Below are 18,714 nucleotides of genomic sequence, written 5' to 3' on the forward strand. Positions count from 1 at the left end.
CTCTTTACCAAATTACTTTGTTTATTCACTCAGTCAGTTTCTCCCCTCTTTGTTTTGTCCTGTGCCCAGGTAACACCTCTCATTTCTTACTAAGGGAAGCGCTCTCAGTGTGCTGGGATTTGTCACGTTCAGTTATGGTCAGTTAGAGAATTTCAGATTGTTGCCCTCTTTAATGAGTTTTTTGGGCAAAATAAATTATGGTAATATTTAAGAAATTTGCTTACTACAAAATCAGCTTTCAAAGACCGTTTGAACTTGACCATGTCCACTTTAAGTTATATTATTTATAAATGCGTAGATTAAGTGTTTGAAATCTGTTGAAGTTTTGAATGAGTATCAGTGTACTGACTTTTAAGGGACAGAAGAAGCCTTCTCAGTGATCATGTAGTTTGCTTCCATTTTCTTTTTTTTAAATTTTTTTTGATTTTTTAATAAATTTATTTATTTTATTTTTTATTTTTGGCTGCATTGGGTCTTTCTTGCTGTGCGCGGGCTTTTTCTAGCTGTGGTGAGCGGGGGCTACTCTTCGTTGCGGTGTGCGGGCTTATCTTGTTGCGGAGCACGGGCTCTAGGCACGCGGGCTTCAGTAGTTGTGGCTCGCGGGCTCTAGAGCACAGGCTCAGTATTTGTGGCTCATGGGCTTAGTTGCTCCGCAGCATGTGGGATCTTCCTGGACCAGGGCTCGAACCTGTGTCCCCTGCATTGGCAGGCAGATTCCTAACCACTGCGCCACCAGGGAAGCCCTTGCTTCCATTTTCTAGTTGAAGACATCAAAGCTCAAAACTTTACTAATGCTGAAACCCAAGTTTCCCAACTGCCCAAGGTATGTGGATACCCAAGGAGAATGCTACTTCCCAAGTTGATTTCTTTCAGGATATGGGCCCTTATCCAGGCAGTGAGGCTGGGGTTTTCCAGGTGGAAAGGTCACATTTCCACATGTAACCCAATGAGCATTGTGTTGAGTTGGGGGGAGAACTGGGTTCACTATTTTAAACCTCTTATTTCATAGTGTGGACTTCCCCATCCCCTCTCCCCAGTAAAGCACAAAAGTATTTCCTAACTTTTAAGTCAGTGAGCTTCCTTTCATGGATTCTGACCTTAGATCATATCCAGATAAGCATTGTGTAATGGGCTGGGTGGGGTTAGTTTTTTTTTTAGTCACAGTTGCATGAGAGGCAGGAGGGAGGTTAGCAGACTTAGTAATGGGGCTTTTAGCAGTTCATCCCGTCAGTGCCTAAGTCAGAGTTCACCGCAGGACTGTTGTGTACCTTCATGGACCACCTGTCCTGCCTTTGGGACCTTTCTTCCCACTCTCCTTCTGACCTTTTTCCTTAGTCACACATTCCTCTCTCCCCAGGCCCCTGTTAGAGACCTCTGCTTCCCATTCCCACCTTCTTCCCCTTTCCCAGCAATTCCCACCGAATGTTTTTGCCAGCTCTTCTCTGGGGATTACGGAGGACTGTGATGTGACCTTCTCATTTTTGATTATTTCTAGTTGAGTAGCTTCAAATGCTCCTCTGTGGAGATGAGTCCTCAGTGTGCCCGCCCTGCCTGACCCCTTCACAGGGGCCTGGGGTCAGGATCCCACCGTCTTGCTCCTACTGGGCGTGCCTCAGGGCTTTAGACCCTGGCCCCATTGTGATGGTTGCAAAGGGTGGTTGTGGACCCAGGCAGCGACAGTGCGGTGCTGACAACAGTCCAGAATCCACGTTTACATCTTCAGTGAAAATCCAAGCAAAGACCCCTGTGAGCACTTATCTTTGGGAGCTGGGGTTATAGGTAACTTTTTCTTTCTTTGTTTTCATATTTTTACTGTCTCTAATTTCTCTGCAAATCAGTTAAAATATTACTCTTTTCATGGGGAAAGAAAAAAAACCAGTCACCATTCCTGAAAACCCTCGCCTGAGCTGGAGGGTAAAAAATAGGGCTTCCCTTCTTGAAAATCAGCATCTTACCATCTTACCGGTCCCTCTGAGACTGGACACCGTGGAGGCCGCTCTCGGCCTCCTCTCTCCTTCCACGGCTCCTCTTAACCGTCCCCGCCCCTCCTCCACTGCCCCTGAGTCGACTCTCAGGCCTCCGAGGCTGCAGCGGCTGCTGCTTGTGCTTTGCAAAACGGCTCTCTCTATACCTCAGTCTTTGGCATCCTGTCATCAAGGACAATAATGTTGTTTTCAGCGAAAGTCCAAAATTTACATACAGGATCCATCCCCTGCCAGTGACGGGATGAAGGAGATTTAGTGTGTGTCATTTAATTAGCATGCAGAGATTCTGAGTGCCAAGTCGTACACAGAGTGCTGTACAAGGAATTGATCTGAAAGTGGATTTAATGCTAGATACAGGAGCATGAAGTGTAGTCAGGGAGACAAATACATACCGAGGGAGAAAAAAGGATGGAAACTGCTGAGTATGACTATAGCCAAGTTCAGTTTTGAATTGGAAAGCTGTGGCTGCCGAGGGGAAGAGCCTTTTAAACTCCCCGGAGGATTTCTCTAATTGTCTTGTGTTGATGCAGTGCTGTTTTGTGGCATAAGCCTTAATGATTTGGAGGTTATAACTTTGTCAGGATAAAGTGATCCTTTTCCACCCCAAGCTTTATAAGTATTATGTACAAATTAAATACACAAAATCTATCCATCTATATTATAAATGTGTGACAGAAACTATGTCTTGAATCTTGATTCTTTCACAAAACCTTAATGCTTTCTTGCCTTGAATGTATTTTCTCTGATCTTATATTGAAAACCTGTGTTTGTCTCATGTCTTGAGTCTACGGAGTTGTTGTTCTTTTTTCTCTGTTGTCTTATGGGTTGTTCAAGCGATTTTAATTGGAAGGTGGGCTCATAAAGCAGGCACTGGCATACACTCCGAGATTGTCTGAGGACTTGGAAGCACGTGTTTGTTGAGTGTGTGCCCAGGTGGTGCCCTGCAGCTTGTTGGTTGGAAGAAGCATTCCAGATCTGCTTCTTGCAGCAGGATAGTTCAGGTCCTGCATTGACAAGGAAGTAGGCAAGGTGAGGAAGCAGGATAAAAGGTAGTCTAGGTGACAGTCCACTTCTAAGTCCAGTCCAGGACCTGGCTTATAATAGAAGCCACATGGCAGCGCAGAGCAGTAGCCATGTTCGTGACACAGATGGCAAGTTCAAGCAGATCCCTTGTTCTGGTCTCCAGGTCTCCCCTCCCCCTTAAAAAAAAACAAAAATCTGGATTTTGCCAATCCACCAAGACTCAAAAGACCAGCCTATTCCTTTAGGTCATAATAAAGCCTTGTGCTCTCAAACCTTTTCATTTTTTTCTTAGCTACTGACCTCTTTTTTCAGGAAACTTTACAGAGGCCCTGTAAAACATTAACTCAGACCTGCTATGCTGAAATGGAGTGGAGGAGTAATTTAGAACCACATTTGCTCCTGCTGTGGGCTGAGTGTTTACGTCTCGCCTAAATTCATATGTTGAAGCCCTAATACCCTGTGTGTTGGTATTTGGAGGTGGGTCCCCCTCGGTGAGGTAACTAAGTTTAGATGAGGCCATGAGCGTAGAGCTTCCATGATGGGATTAGTGTCTTCCTTCCTGATAAGGAGACCAAAAAAAAAAAAAGAGGAAAGAAAAAAGAGACCAGAGTTCTTTCTCTGTCATGTGAGGGTGCAGCAGACCGGAGAGAGGGCCTTCCCCAAGCACCTGACTGTGCAGGTGCCCTGATTCTGGACTCCCAGCCTCCAGAACTGTGAGAAACGAATGTTTGTTATTTAAGCCACCCAGTCGATGGTATGTTGTTTTAGCGGCCTCAGCTAAGCCCACTCTGCCCCCCGCCTCTCTCCTGGCCCCCCTTGTGGCCTTTGCTAACAGAGCGTCCTGAGATACAGTTTGGAAGCCGGCGCTCCGTAGTGCAGCCACGTCACTCTCACCAGGCCGCACTGTGACCCGCCTAACACCCTGTGCTGTGGTCCGGGGGGATTTGAGGGTGAGAATGATGGTTTCCTCTGTAGGCTTCTTTTCACTTGCCCAGTAGAACTGAGGCACAGAAAAGCTCCTGAGACCGCACACACCTTGCGCCGCGGGTGGGGTGCCTGGGGCTGTCCTGCTGGGAGGCCAGGAGGTCCTGGAAGCCGTGCGGTAAACAGATGAGTTGCTTTTGTGCAGATGGTTAAAGAACACGAGCTGAGCAATTGTGATCTTAGCTTTTAGTAGTGTATTTTTCTGTTTGTGTTGAGTGACTCCTGGGTCTATGTTTCTGACTATTTATGTTCATATCTGGAAGTTCTCTGGAAGGAAATTTATTATCACTGTAACAGTGTGGGTAGTCTATCTGGGTCAGCAGGGAGGGACCATTTTCTGAATGCATTTCTTAAGAAATGGTATTAATTTTAGTTTAAACAGTTGCCTTCGACAAAGAGAAAAACAAGATTTGGCTAGTGTTTGAAAAGCAAGGTATGTTACATTTAAAATTTTTATTTAATGGTCAGATCATCTATAATGGATGGAGTCATTGCTGAATTAATTTGAAACAATTTATTTAAAAAGGATCCCTGGGGCTTCTCTGGTGGCGCAGTGGTTGAGAGTCCGCCTGCCAATGCAGGGGACACGGGTTCGTGCCCCGGTCCGGGAAGATCCCACATGTCGCGGAGCGGCTGGGCCCGTGAGCCATGGCCGCTGAGCCTGCGCATCCGGAGCCTGTGCTCCACAACAGGAGAGGCCACAACAGTGAGAGGCCCGCGTACCAAAAAAAAAAAAAGGGATCCCTGTTCCCAAGTGTTATATAATGTGAAACCACCAATTAAGGTAAACCTAAATAATATAACCTAATAGGTTATACTAAAGTAACTGTTCCAGTCGTCGAAAACCCAGGATACCGGGTCCCACCCCAGAGTGTGTGATCTAGTAGGTCTAGGCGAGGCCAAGAATTTACACTTCTGACAAGTGACTAGGTGATACGGATGTTACTGGTCGGCAGACCTCACTTCGAGAACTACTCCCGTGGACTGAACCCGTGGCCTGGGTTCTGGTGATGGTGATCCCATGTGCTGGTGTGGGCAGTGGGGTCAGGAAGACATCTCACCCTCAACACCCACAGTGAAGTCCAAGCAGGGTGGGCTTGGCCAGCAGCTGTCATCATGGAGAGTCAATCGTGTAAGTGACACATGTTGGGTGGTCTGACCCCTTTAAAAAGAATCCATGTGGATGAGATCGAAGGGCTGAGGTAGCAGCTGGGGCAGATCGCCACGTGGTTAACGCTCTCGGAAACAGAACTTACTGACTGGTCATTTTTTCACCTCTTCTCTAGAGCTTCTGTAGGATGGCAGTCTTGCTTCACTAGCACAGGAGGCCTTCACTGTCTGACCAGACTCGTTTCTCACTCTCTGCGTGCTCTCCCCCCACCTCACCCCACCCGCACTTTTCCAGGGTCGTGTGGAACTGCTCGAAACTCCCCAGGAACTCACCACGATGGGCTGTTTTAATTCCCTCCCTTCACAGGGGGTGGCCTTCCTGGGCACGCTGCAGGACTTAGGACGTGACCAGTCCCTCCACCACTGCCCCTTGCGCACTCCCCACGGAAGGGGCAGACTAGGGTCACCTCTCCTACAGGTGGGTCTTCCATCATGGCCCTCTGCGCTTACTTTGGCCACCCCTGTAGGCTCCTGTCCTGCCACTTGTCACACTGTCACCCCTGTCATGGTGGCCTACTCAGCTGTCCCCTTGGGGGACAGAAGTTGGTTTCATTTCATCATTGTTCTCGGGATGAACTAAATGATTGTTTGGTCCGAGAGGTGATCTACACCTTAGTGTGTAATGTGTCCTATAAAGCTTTATATATATAAAACGTTGTGTATCTACCTAAATGTCAGATAGCCAGATATCTCCGTATAGATAGATGTATGTAAAGTTTATATAAAGTTTTAAAATCGTTTTTCATGAACTTGAGAATAAAACTGTCGAAAAGAGCTGAGCCCCAGTCACATGGGCCTGGAATTGTGTGCCACATGGGGGCATCACTTGTTTCCTCCTCCTTCGGTGCCTGTTTTTCCTTGTTCCCTTCGCCTAGACTGTCCCCCTGGACTTCTCTCCCTTCTGCTTCACCTTTCCCAAGATGCTGCAGGGCTGCCCTGACCTCCTGCTTCTCTGAGCTGCTCTGGCGTTATCGTCTGTGCTCAGGGCAGTGATTGTCAGCCCCAGGGATGCCGTTCTCAGACTCTTAGAGGCTCGGCTGAGGTTTGCCTCGGTGCTGAGGGAGCATAAAGGACCTGGCAGGGAGTGACAGGAGGAGACTTCCCAGACGTGACCTTGGATCTGAGCTCTGGAGGAGGAAGTCAGCCACACAAAGAAAGGCCAGAAGGGCAGCCCAGCCGCTGTAAGAGTGGCTGGGCCTCTCCAGTGCTTCCTGCCTCTTGTGACCACAGGTCCTGGACACTCTAAGGTGGTGACCAGGACAACACTGTTATTTTCTTCGTAGAGAGTACGTGTCTGTCTTCCCCAGTATCCTTCAGTAAACCAGTTTTCTTTTTTATCCCCAACCCCAGTCTGACTGTGGAGAAGTCTAAACAGCACAAAGGTTTTGCCAGGTTTAGATTAAAAGAGAATAATGAGGATAAGAGCAGTTCAGCACATACCCCTGGCCGAGTACCCCTGGTCGAGCACTGCTGTCAGTGCTCTCAAAGGTTCTCATTTAATCCCTGCATCAGAGCCGTGGGAGGTAGATGCTGTCATCGACTGTGGTCTCTGGATGAGGAGGCCGAGGCACGGAGCGGTCAGGGCCGTGCTGCTCTCCAGGTTGCTCAGTGGCAGCACAGGTGGAATAAGGGCCTTCTTCCCCTCTTCTGTGTTCATTCCCATCGCCCCGAGGCACTGAGATGAGCCAGTCCGGCTCCACCAGCAAACCAGCTCCATGTCTCAGGCCTTGGTCACCGAGGCTGTCACAACAGTCCTCACTTACTGGGCGGTGGTGAGGGTGAGATGTGTGGCTACTTGTAAAGCACGCTGCCTGGCACAGAGTAAGTGCTCGGGGTGAACTATTTGAGCCTCATTTTCCCCATTGGGAAGGGAAGGGGGGTTGAGCTGAGTCATCTTCCAGTGCCCCTTTCAGCCCTACGTTTCCGTGCTCGTGCGGGTGCTGACGATTTCCCTCACAGGCCAGGGGAAGGAAGGAGAGTGAGCAGGGGGGTCCCCTGGGGGCAGGCCTGGGTCCTGGACTCACCCCCTCACCTGTCCTGGTGGCCCTGACCCAAGGGCCTTCGGTGGTGGTGGCTCTTTTCCACCTCAACGTGTCTCGTAAAACTGCAGGAACCACAATTTGAAATTCAAGGTTATATAAGTGGTAATAGAATAGATCAAACTATGACAAAGACCAGCATTTCATATGCCGACTGAGGCTGAATGTTCCTCTTTATAGTTTTATTGTCTTTAATCAAGAAACGAGAGCCCTGACCTTCGGCCCTCCCAAAAAGTACAGCATTATCCCCTTTGCAGATACAAAAACAAATGCCATTCATTTCAAAGGATATTTTTTTTTAAATTTATTTTGGCTGCCAGGGGTCTTCATTGTGGCATGCGGGATCTTTAGTTGTGGCATACGGACTCTTAGTTGCAGCATGCATGCAGGATCTGGTTCCCCCACCAGGGATCAAACCCGGGCCCCCTACTTGGGGAGCGTGGAGTCTTACCCACTGGACCACCAGGGAAGTCCCTCTCAAAGGATAATTTTATCCAGTGCACTAAATAAAACTTCATGTGTCTACAGCCTTTTCTTGGTTCTTTTCAAGCTTATGTAGGCCTTGACTTTCCCAGGCACTACCTCCCCCCACGGGGGTGCTTCTTGCCTGTGCTCCCAGCTCAGCCCCGGAGGGAGGGAGGAAGCCGGGGGTGCTGTCGGCTGGCCCCCCCGGCTCCCCAGGAGCGCTCGCTGTGCGCCTTCCCTTCAGTCATCTTCTCCGTGCCTCTGTCTGGCTCTCCTCCCTGGGTTTCCCCCCACCCCCCATCCCCGCCCTGCGCCTTCCTGCTTCCCCTCGAGCTGTGAGCTGTTGTCACAGCTCCTCGCCAGGCTGAGTCCAAAACGCATCTTAATAGAGCCTTGGAAACTCACCCCAGATGGCTAATTTGGGACGGCATAGGGATAAAGATCTGCAGGGCTCTTGCTGCTGTTTTTAGTTTCTGCATTTCTTGTCTGTTTTCTTAAAAAAAAACTTGTGTGCCTGCCTCCCCATTACATCCCCTCACCACCACCACCCCGCTGCACCCCGTCTCAAGCAGAGTTAGTCTCGCTCTTCTGTCTTCAGAGCTTATCCCCCAACCCCTAGCACTTTTTTTCCCACATTGTTTCATAATAGCCCTTCACTTGTCGGATCCACCGAGCTCTCCATTCCCTGCTGGCCGGGATATCTTTCCAATGCTAAAGAATGCATAAATGAAATACATTTTCTTTTGAAAACTGTAAAAACCCCAAATCTTCCATAATTCCCACTAATTAATACCTAAAGTAACCAGGCAGTCATTGCTGTCTGTAATCTGGGCCTGACCATATTCTTCTCTTCTGTTTGCATGGGCACCATCTGGTCATTAGCAAAATGGGTCCGTGCATGATAACTGACATTCACCTGCATGCCTTGTGATGCTGCTCCCTTTACCAGACATGGCGCCCGTCATTTCCACCTGTCTGAATTTTTATTTGTCCTTAAAGAACTACTACCAGTTCCTAAAACCTGATGCTGATAAGAAGAATGATAGCTGACATTTTATCAAATGCTTGCTATGTGCCAGGCTTATCTTTTTTTCCACATGTTTGCCTAATTAATGCTCACACTAATCCTCTGAGAGGCACTAGAATGCAGATTTTGCAGATGAGGATACAGGTATAAGGTGTTCAAACCACCTGTTTGAGGTTAAGTAGCTAGATGAGTGGTGGAGCAGGGATTTGATCGCAGGTATCTGGCTCCAGGGCCTATGCCCTTGACCTGATACACAGGAGAAATTCATTTTCTTTGCTGAACTTCTAGAATACTTTCTTTATATTTCTCAGCACTTGTGTACTTCTCCCAATCACCCTGTTTGAAATTTGAGGGACTGTGGCATATTCATATCTGGATTTCTAGCAGCAGGTGAAAAAAACTTTAAAATATTTCTTTTAAAAAAAGAATGTTGGGCTTCCCTGGTGGCGCAGTGGTTGAGAGTCCACCTGCCGATGCAGGGGACACGGGTTCATGCCCCGGTCCGGGAGGATCCCACATGCTGTGGAGCAGCTGGGCCCATGAGCCATGGCTGCTGAGCCTGCGCGTCCGGAGCCTGTGCTCCGCAACGGGAGAGGCCACAACAGTGAGAGGCCTGCGTACTGCAAAAAAAAAAAAAAAAAAGAATGTTATTATTTAAAAATTATGTTTTCCTGTAGCTAGACCATCATATAATGCAACTGTAGAAAAATAGCAAGGTTCTTGTTTTTGGGTTATTTTCCATAAAACATCCAAAGTAGTCAGAGTAGAGTGTAGAGAGATCTCGGGTAAATGAATCTATTTGTTTATGACTTTTCCATGTGCCGCTGCTGTTTCCCAGGCACGGGATACGGCAGGGACTGCAGAAATCTCTGCTCTCCTGGCATCTGTGCTCCGTTGTAGTAGAGGTAAAGTTTGCACTTTGTAAACAGTTTGACAGCATTCATTTGAGGACTGCCTGTTTCTCTCTTAAATCTACACATTCATTTTACTTTGTTTTTTTAAGAAATTTTCTTCAGCTGTTGGTAACAACAGATGCTGCAGATGTTAATCCCTGCTGTTGTTAACTTTTCTCCAGAGATTTAATGTTCAGTTTTAATTCTTGTTTCCAAGGCCTATTCATGTCGTTCAAACAGAAGTTTGAGAATAACTGAAATTTTAAACGTTTTCTTTTTCTTCTGGCATGGGAGACCAGGATTTTTCAGGAGGGATGGCGAGAGCTTTAAACTGCTCTGTTGTGGCATAACAGAAAAAAGCGGCATATTGGAGAATAAGGATCTGTCTCTTCATTTTCTTCCTGGGGCTCCTCTTTCTTACAGGGCACCTGACGCGTGATTTAATGTCGTATCTTTAAAGGGAGGAGAACTGCAGTTCAACCTTGGTATCAGTGTCTTGTGAAAGCACAGGAAAGGAGCCCTGTATTCCAGACTTTGCAGAGCCAGAGGCTGGACAGATGTGAGGCCGTGTGCATGTTCCTTTTCCTCCTGCCCCGTCACACCAACAGTGTGATGTCACGCTCTTCCCCACACACGCGTGTGCAGGGAGGACACAGCAGGTGGAGAACAGTTCGGCATCTGCGATACTGACACACCAGCAGAGGTCATATTTATGACTCTATTGAGAATGTCACAGCAGTGATTTAGATGCAGGCAGTTGTCTCTTAGGGCCCCTGAATTATGGCTGGTTTTAAAATTCTTAGAACCCACTGAAGGCCATTGTTTCTGAGAGTCTACATAATTTAAGCCTTCTACATCCTGTCATTACAGGAGATGTCAGAATAGTAAAAGCCAATCCCAGGCTGACCTGTTCCTGCAACCCTGTGGTTTTGTGGCTCTGCAGACTTTATAAAGCTGGCTGTCGGTGCCTGTGGTCCCCACAGTTGGGGCAGTTGGCGGTGAATGTCATCTCTCACATCTTGCCCCGAGGGACTGGAACCTAAAAGGTGTACGCATTTACCGAGGTTTACAAAGAGGGGTGGGGCAGCCCCCTGCTCAGCCTCTGCTGCACTAAGGCGCGCTCTTCCACCTGAGCCTCTAGCTGGCTGCCTCTCAGCAAGAATAGAAGTCGAGGACAGAAGCCAGAGCCCCGCTGTTGTTCTGGAGAATATTAGAAATAGCAAAGCCTTTCTTAGACCACTGAGCACATCACATCCTGGGTACATATGAGGGACTCAACAAATACTAGTGTAAATGGCTTAGGAATTATCCAAGTTAAAACAGTGAACATATTTATTATTAGAACAAGGTTCTCAGTCAACAGCTGTCCAACATTTTCACGTTGTTATCCTCACCCTGCCCCTCCATTCAACCCCCTGTGTACATGAGTACACATCTCATAAGGCTGCACCCCAAACACGTATGCACACGCACATGTGAAAGAGGACTGATCACAGAGCTGTAGCCTTGTCCCATATCTGGGTCTTTTGGCATTGATAAGATTAGCCGGGCCACATTTAGAATAAACAGATATTTAACTATCCCCCTCTTGTAAATTACTAACTACTTTGTAACTAGGCTACTCTTAATATGAACAAAAGATAGTATATTTTTTAAAATTGTTAATTATAGACTATAACATCCGTAATTGTTACCACATAAAATAAACTTGGGCAAAGGGGATATATTTTACCCCTTCCCAGGGTTTAGGAGAGAGTAAGTGATTGGTATTTTATTCTGATTCAGGTTCTCACTGGGGATGATTTTGTTCCCCCTTCTCCCCAGGGGACATTTAGCAATGTCTGGGCATTTTTGATTGTCACTGCTGGCATATGGGCGGATATTATTGTCGTCTAGTAGGTAGTGCCCAGGGATGCTGATAAACATGCTACAGTGCACAGAACAGTCCCCCATGACAAAGAATTAGCCAGCCCAAAGCGTCAGTAGTGCTGGGATAGAGAAACCCTGCTGTAAATTGTTAGGTTTATTTGCTGACCTTTACAGTGGATTAGCCTTTATTTAGTTAATTCAGAGGTGAAATTAACACCAGTGCTCCTAATCCATCTTTGTATTCTGCAATGGGCCTTGGTACCCTGACCAAGATTGGGATGAGCTCCGACCATGTGTGAAGGCCTGAATTCAGGCAGCTGACAGCAGCATTTGGACTGGGTTCTAGCAGTCACAGCGAAAGAAAGTGAAGAGCTGTCATGATAATAAGTACATAAGGTTACGTGAGGGAGTGAAGAGTAAAAATGTGATGTGGAGCCCGCTGTTCTGAGTATGTTTTGAGACCAGCAATAGTGGCATCACCTGGGAACTTAATGGAAATGCAGACTCTTAGGCTCCCCTCAGACTGAGTCAAAATCTGCATTTCAGCACGATACCCACGCGATGTTTGTGCATCTGAAAGTTAGAGGCACTGGGTAAGCATTTTTTGCTTTGGAGGAAAGTATACCTTGGTTCAAATTGTGGCTCTGACTCTTAGCAGAGGTGTGACCTTGACCGTGTTACAAAACCTCACTGCACCTTAGTTATTTCGGCTGTAGAAAGGGAATAACATCACCTATCTCATGAGGTGGTTTTGACACCTCTCATGTGGTTGTGATGGTTTACCATCTTTCAACAGCCAAGATGGTAAAAGAAGAAAACAAAACAAAAACAAAATAAAGGGAAAGGGCTCAAGTAGAAGACTTCAGGCTACAGAGTAGATTAAATAAGATCTGTGCCGAGGACCCATCACATGGTAAGAGCTCAACGAACTGAGCCGTGATTAATAATAAGGAAAAGAAGGCAAAAGTAGAGAACCCTAGGGAGGCAGTTTATGTCTTAAACCTCTCAGTCGTCATCACCAAACAATGCTTGGACTCTTTGCAGATCTAATTTCTCTGACTAGGAGAATAGCAAAACCTGGAGCTTCATAAGCTTCTATAGACTGTGGTTCTTGTCATCAGCTTAGTTGGCAGAGAGTAAGTAGATCCAGGGACCAAACAGCCAAAACTCCTAGACGTGTTCCATCAGCCCAGCCTGAGGCACAGCTGCTCTGTTTATTGCGCTGCAGTTTGAAAGTTAACGTAGTAGGAATTTTCAAGACACGCGGGAGGAGAAAGGCTGAGGCAGACAGGAAAGATGCAGTTTGAGGAAGGAGGCTAGGAGAGATGCGCCCTCATCTTACTGGCAGGGTTTAAGAATGGGAAGGAGTCTCCAGATTAAGTCCACCCGATGCTCTGTTGACGGGACGGTCCCTGGGTTCTTCCTGTTATACACGTGAAGGTCCGTTGAAATGCTGCTCTAACCACCACTCCTGCGCCTGCCACATCGGCCCTGACAGCTCACAATAATCACTTTTTGGGAACAAGAATATTTTACGAACCAGAGGGAGTGTAAATACTTCCAGTATGAGATAAAACAGAACTTGAATCATAACTGCAGGGTCCAGCAGAGTTTCAACAGCCAAGATGGTAAAAGAAGAAAACAAAACAAAAACAAAATAAAGGGAAAGGGCTCAAGTAGAAGACTTCAAGCTGCAGAGTGAGATTAAATAAGAATACTGACTAAAGTTCCTTTTGAAAAAGGGATTAATTTAGACTATATTGTGTTCAATAGTGAGTAATCCTGAGTATACAGGTTGTGAGGGGTGACTTGTCTTCTAAGTGGTTTGCAAGAGAACATTTTTTAATCTTTGATTTAAATCAGAACAGGTTTGCATTTTCTTTAATTTTTTGATTATAAAAATGTTTATTATCACACATTTAGAAAATACAGGAAATACAAAGAAGAACAGCAAGCACACCAAACCCAGTACCTACCTATCTCTTCTTTTATTCAACAATTATTTATCAAGCATCTGCTGGGTGCCAGGGACTGCTTGGTGTTGGACAGACCCCCGTCAACAAGGTGGCAAGGTTCTAGCCTTCTCAGAGCTTACAATGTTGAGTGACTAAATTTTGATGCGTTTCCTTCCAGTATTTTTTTCTGTGCCCTTAGTGAATATGTGGTAGCAAACAATAAGAGCTAATGTTCACTGTATTACTGTGTGTTGGACCCTGTTTTAGGTGGTTTGTATGGTATGTATTAACTCAATCCCTATAACACCACTATGAGGGAGGTGCTGTTATTCCCACTTAACAGATTGGGAAATTGAGGCACAAGGAGGTTAAGCAACTTGCTAAAGATCACAAAATCCATAAATGCAGAGTCTCGATTAAAAACCAGGCAGCCAGGCTCCAGAGCCTGACCTATTAATCACGGAACTGTACTGCCTCTCGTAATACTTATAAAATTGAGATCATACAATATAGACAATTTTAATTCTTGCTTTTATATTGACCATTACACGTGAGCATCCTCCTGTAACGTGCATAAACAGTCTATTTCTTACCTCCAAAAGAAGTAGAATTTTAATTCATTTGTTTAACAGGGCCATAATGAAATAAACATAAATAAAAATGTGATGATAAGCATTTAAATGCTTACAGAGATTATAAGGCATTCTTAATAGCTTATCATTTGTTTAAAGATCCTGTACTTTCAAGGGGAGTTAAGATGGACTAGTTACATTAGGAAATTAAACATTTTGTAGCTTGCACTTGATTTCATAGCAGGAAAACAAACCCAGCTTTAGATAAAGAGCAATGGTGATGACTGTTCTATAAATTAGTCATAACATGGAATTGTGTTGGAGATGTTGAATGGAAGAGATAGTGTATTGTCTTACGGGGGTGGGGGTTGTGAGACTCAGGTTGCCTGTACGGGGCTTTTCACGGCATGTGTTAAGAATGCGTTGTGTCAGATGAGGTCCACTTGTGTGTGGGGAGTTCGCTAGTTTCATAGGGAACCGGTGGGATGGTCTCTGTGCGTGTCCGTAAGGTATTAGTGAGGTACAACAACACTGTACCAGCAGCAGAGTGTCTGCAGTTGGGAAAGCCACAAATTCCTGAACTATAAAGAGATTTCAACTAAGAAATAGAAATTTGAAAATTGATGGCATAGGAAACATTTGAATTGTAGGCATATCTAAATTGTAGGGGTATCTACAGAAAGCATGAACTTATTCATTGTCTCACCCTGGGCAAATTACTTGGCTTCTCTGAACCATAGTTTTCTCTTCAGGCTAATACTTGCCTTCTGGAGTTGGCATCAGGATGAAATGAGTCTGTCCATATAAAACACCTGGCATGGTGCCCAGCACTTGGTAGAGGATTTATTAATGGTCACAGTTACTCTTGGCTGTTAAGTAAGTTTTAATCTTTTTTTAAAAACACCTAGCCTTATATACAACACAGTGGTTAAGAATGTACATAAAAGCCAGACTGCTTGGGTTCCAACCCTGGCTCTACGATTTTCCAGCTGTGTGGCATTGGGCAAGGCACGTGAACTCCTGTGCTTTAGTTTGCTTCTCTTTAAAACTGAATAGTTACAGTACCTACATGTTAGGGTGGTTGAGTGTTAAACAAATTATTATATATAAAACCCTCAGAACAGTCTGGTATAGAGCACTGTATGAATGCTTGCTGTTGTTATCAATAATACACTCATTAACTCAGAAGAAGATAAAGTATTATACCTTACAAAGTAGATATCTTTGAACATTTCCTCAGCTGATGCGACTTTTGCTTATTACTATTTGATGTATAATTTGTTTGATGTTTGTGGCTCAGGTGTAGTTTTTTCAGTGCATATTAAAACTTGATTTTTAAATTTGGTGATACCATTGTGTAATATCTGAATGAGCAGAATTTTCTGATCAGGCACTATGTTTAAATATAAATTTTTATTGAAAAATCACCATTCTGGATGTGGTATATATGTGTACAATGGAATACTATTCAGTCATAAAAAAGAATGAATTTTTGCCATTTGTAGCAACACGGATGGACTTGGAGGGGATTATGCTAAGTGAAATAAGTCAGACAGAGAAAGACAAATAATGTATGATCTCACTTATGTAGAATCCAGAAAATACAACAAACAAGTGAATATAACAAAAATGAAGCAGACGCACAGATAGAGAACAAACTAGTGGTTATCAGCGGGGAGGGGGAATGAGGGGGAAGAGGAATAAGGGCTACAAACGATTATGTATAAAATAAGCTACAAGGATATATTATGCAACACAGGGAATATAGCCGATATTTTATATTAACTATAAATGGAGTATAAGCTTTAAACATTGTGAATCACACAGATTAGAAAACAAACTTATGGTTACCATAAGTGGGGAGGAAGAGCGGGATGAATTGGGAGATTGGGGTTGACATATATACACTAATATGTATAAAATAGATAACTAATGAGAACCTACTGCATAGCACAGGCAACTCTACTCCATGCTCTGTGGTGACCTAAATGGGAAGGAAATCTAAAAAAGAGGGGACATATATATGTATAACTGATTCACTTTGCTGTAGAGCAGAAACTAACACAACACTGTAAAGCAACTATACTCCAGTAAAAAATAAATTAATTTAAAAAATAATTGTAAAAATTGTGAATCACTGTATTATACACCTGTAACTTATATAATATTGTACAGCAACTGTACCTCACTTAAAAAAAAGAAAACAAAATAAAGAAAGAAGAAAAAGGAAAAAAAAGAAAAATGACCATTCTGAAATGTCCTTTTTCCTCCTCAGATTATTCAGAGCTGGGAGAGCTTCCCCCACGATCTCCTCTAGAACCAGTTTGTGAAGATGGACCCTTTGGCCCTGTCCCAGAGGAAAAGAAAAGGACATCTCGTGAACTTCGAGAGCTGTGGCAAAAGGCCATTCTACAACAGATACTGCTCCTCAGGATGGAGAAGGAAAATCAGAAGCTGCAAGGTTGGTTTGCCATTTTTTATATTTAACAGGCCTGATGTTGATTTAATTGGTCCTGACTCTAAAGTGAAGCATATCAGACATAAGCATGTTATTCTTTAAAAAAAAAAAAAAAAAAAGAAAAAGGCAAGGTACTCTAACATACATACATACACACATGCATATTAAATACCTGTTACTTTTCCAAAGCAAAGTTAGTACTTTTCACTTTCTGGAGATTTAATGATAATCTCGCCAATTATATTAAATTAAATCTTCTGAGAGACATCCTTCAAGTGTAAGCTTTAACTCTCTGAAAAGTGTTTTTTGTTTTCCTCTTTCTCTCTCTCCCCCTGCTTTGTCCTCAACCGTAGTCTTTGCCTGGTACTAGGTATGAACTGATCCTACCTAAATCATTAAAGTTCATAACCTCACTCTATGTGTGTTTTTAGTGAGTGGCAGGCAGCCTGAAAAATAGAGAACTAGACTTCAAGTTAGCTGAGCTCTACCTGTACTGATAACAAAGTTTTATAAGGACAGACTCATTTAATCCTGGTGACAACTCTAGAAGGCAGGTATAGCCTGAAGAGGAAACTAATGCTCAGAGAAGCCCAGGGTTATGTTAGTGTCAAAATAAGCCATGAACTTTGAAAGTTTAGATTCTGTTCATTTCCTGTTTCCATAGTCATTTGAACCAATAAATATTATTTGCAAAGTAGCTAAGGAGCTGAGTTGTATGTACCCTGGGTGGTATACTGCAAAGAGCACGGGTCTTGGAGTGCAGAGAGCTGCCTGGATATAAAATAAGGAGGATTTTGGTTGGGAAATCTGAACATACTCTTTAAAAGGGAGGCTATACAAGTAGTACATGGTGGCCCTGTCCAGAGCAATTTTGGAATTAACTTCCTCCTTGATTGCAGAGCTTCATCTTTTATTGTGATATTTGTATAGAGCTGAAAGTTAAGATACCAAATCTGGTGAATAAGGTTCATTGTCCATATAAGTATGTCATCTTTGACCAAAAACAAGAGTCAAGTACAAAGTAATAAGACCTTTTGATAAGAGGGTAGTTGAGCAGTTGGAATTGTCTACTTATGGGTGTAGTGGGCTCTCCAGTACCCAGTATTGAAGCTGAGAGAGACGGCTCATCCCATGAGGCTGCTATGGAAAGGGATGCTATGGTGAGGGGAGTTTAGAGCAGTGAATGCTAAGTTTTCTTCGAAGTCTATTTTTCTACCATTTTCTTGTATGTTCTTGAAGGTAATTCTAAAAGCAGATGTCTAAAAGAGATTTAATAGTGACGGCATCGCTGAGTGTTCCATTGACTAAATGACAGCTTTGGAGCACAGTGCTTATAATCATGTGTATGTTGGTGGGGATTTTTGTTGAAAAGTAAAAAGGCACTTACATTCATCGTGTAGGTCATAAACCTTAATGCTTTTCCTGGCCAGTCTTCTTGCAGATGGCAGCTACGGAAAATCAGGGCGTAGTTCTAAAGTGGGAAGGGTGCTGGCTGGCTTCTTGGGAGTATTGGGAGGAATCGTGACTGTGACTGATTTGACAAGATCAGGTTGCCACAGTGGCAAAGCTTTTGTAAAGCCGTGTGAATGGTGACCAGGCAGACTAGAATGGGCAGGGAAGAGTTTCCTAAGGTACCTGGAACACCTTGCTCTTGTTCACTAGCCCTTGCCAGCATCCTCATTTGCTGCTTCCTTGTTTCATCCAGCAGAGTTCTGTCCTGTGTGGTCTCTTATTTTTACTGTTTGAATTTATTCCTCTCCTTAGCTCTGTAAAGTCCAACATATGCTTATCTTGGTGGCGAAAGCATAATAAGCTTGCTAAATATCATTTAGGAAGCATTGTGTCAGTGTGTACAGTACCTGTATTGCTGAGAAAAATAATCAACAATAAGAGCCTGATCATGAATGGCCTAAAAACATTTAGTAAGTTTTGTTGGGGTGGCATGGGGGGCACAGAATCATTAAATACAGAAGCAAGATTTGACAAGAACCAACCAGGAGTGCACTAGAGAGGCAGTCATTTTATCGCATGTTTTCTTTTCAGTTACTTTTAAAGGAAGGTTAAATTGCAGCTGGAAGTGGCTCTTGCAGTTGATCAAGAATTCAGGCTGAATTGCATGCTTTTGGGGAAAGAAATGAGAGGAACATAGGAGGAGGTTCTTCCTGTGGTTAAGCCTTTTTCCTGGCTTTTGAATATATGGATCAAATATTTATTACTATTCTGGGAGCACTGCATTCAAGAAAGAATCAAACCACGTCATCTAAATCTGTTTCA

General features: G+C 44.3%; 1 protein-coding gene across 6 annotated transcripts in view; it reads left to right on the forward strand.

The window, feature by feature from the left end:
* TBC1D1 (TBC1 domain family member 1) overlaps positions 1 to 18,714 on the forward strand; it is a gene marked incomplete at its 5' end in the record, with an annotated part of 204,786 nt that overhangs the window by 151,054 nt on the left and 35,018 nt on the right. For all 6 annotated transcript variants that reach the window (XM_079701164.1, XM_079701165.1, XM_079701168.1 and 3 more), the window contains one exon: positions 16,258 to 16,443. In XM_079701164.1, the coding sequence (XP_079557290.1) occupies positions 16,258 to 16,443 (186 nt within the window). The remainder of the gene's footprint in view (positions 1 to 16,257; positions 16,444 to 18,714) is intronic.

This window comes from Hyperoodon ampullatus (assembly GCF_949752795.1).
Source record: "Hyperoodon ampullatus genome assembly, chromosome: 1".
Lineage (NCBI taxonomy): Eukaryota > Metazoa > Chordata > Mammalia > Artiodactyla > Ziphiidae > Hyperoodon > Hyperoodon ampullatus.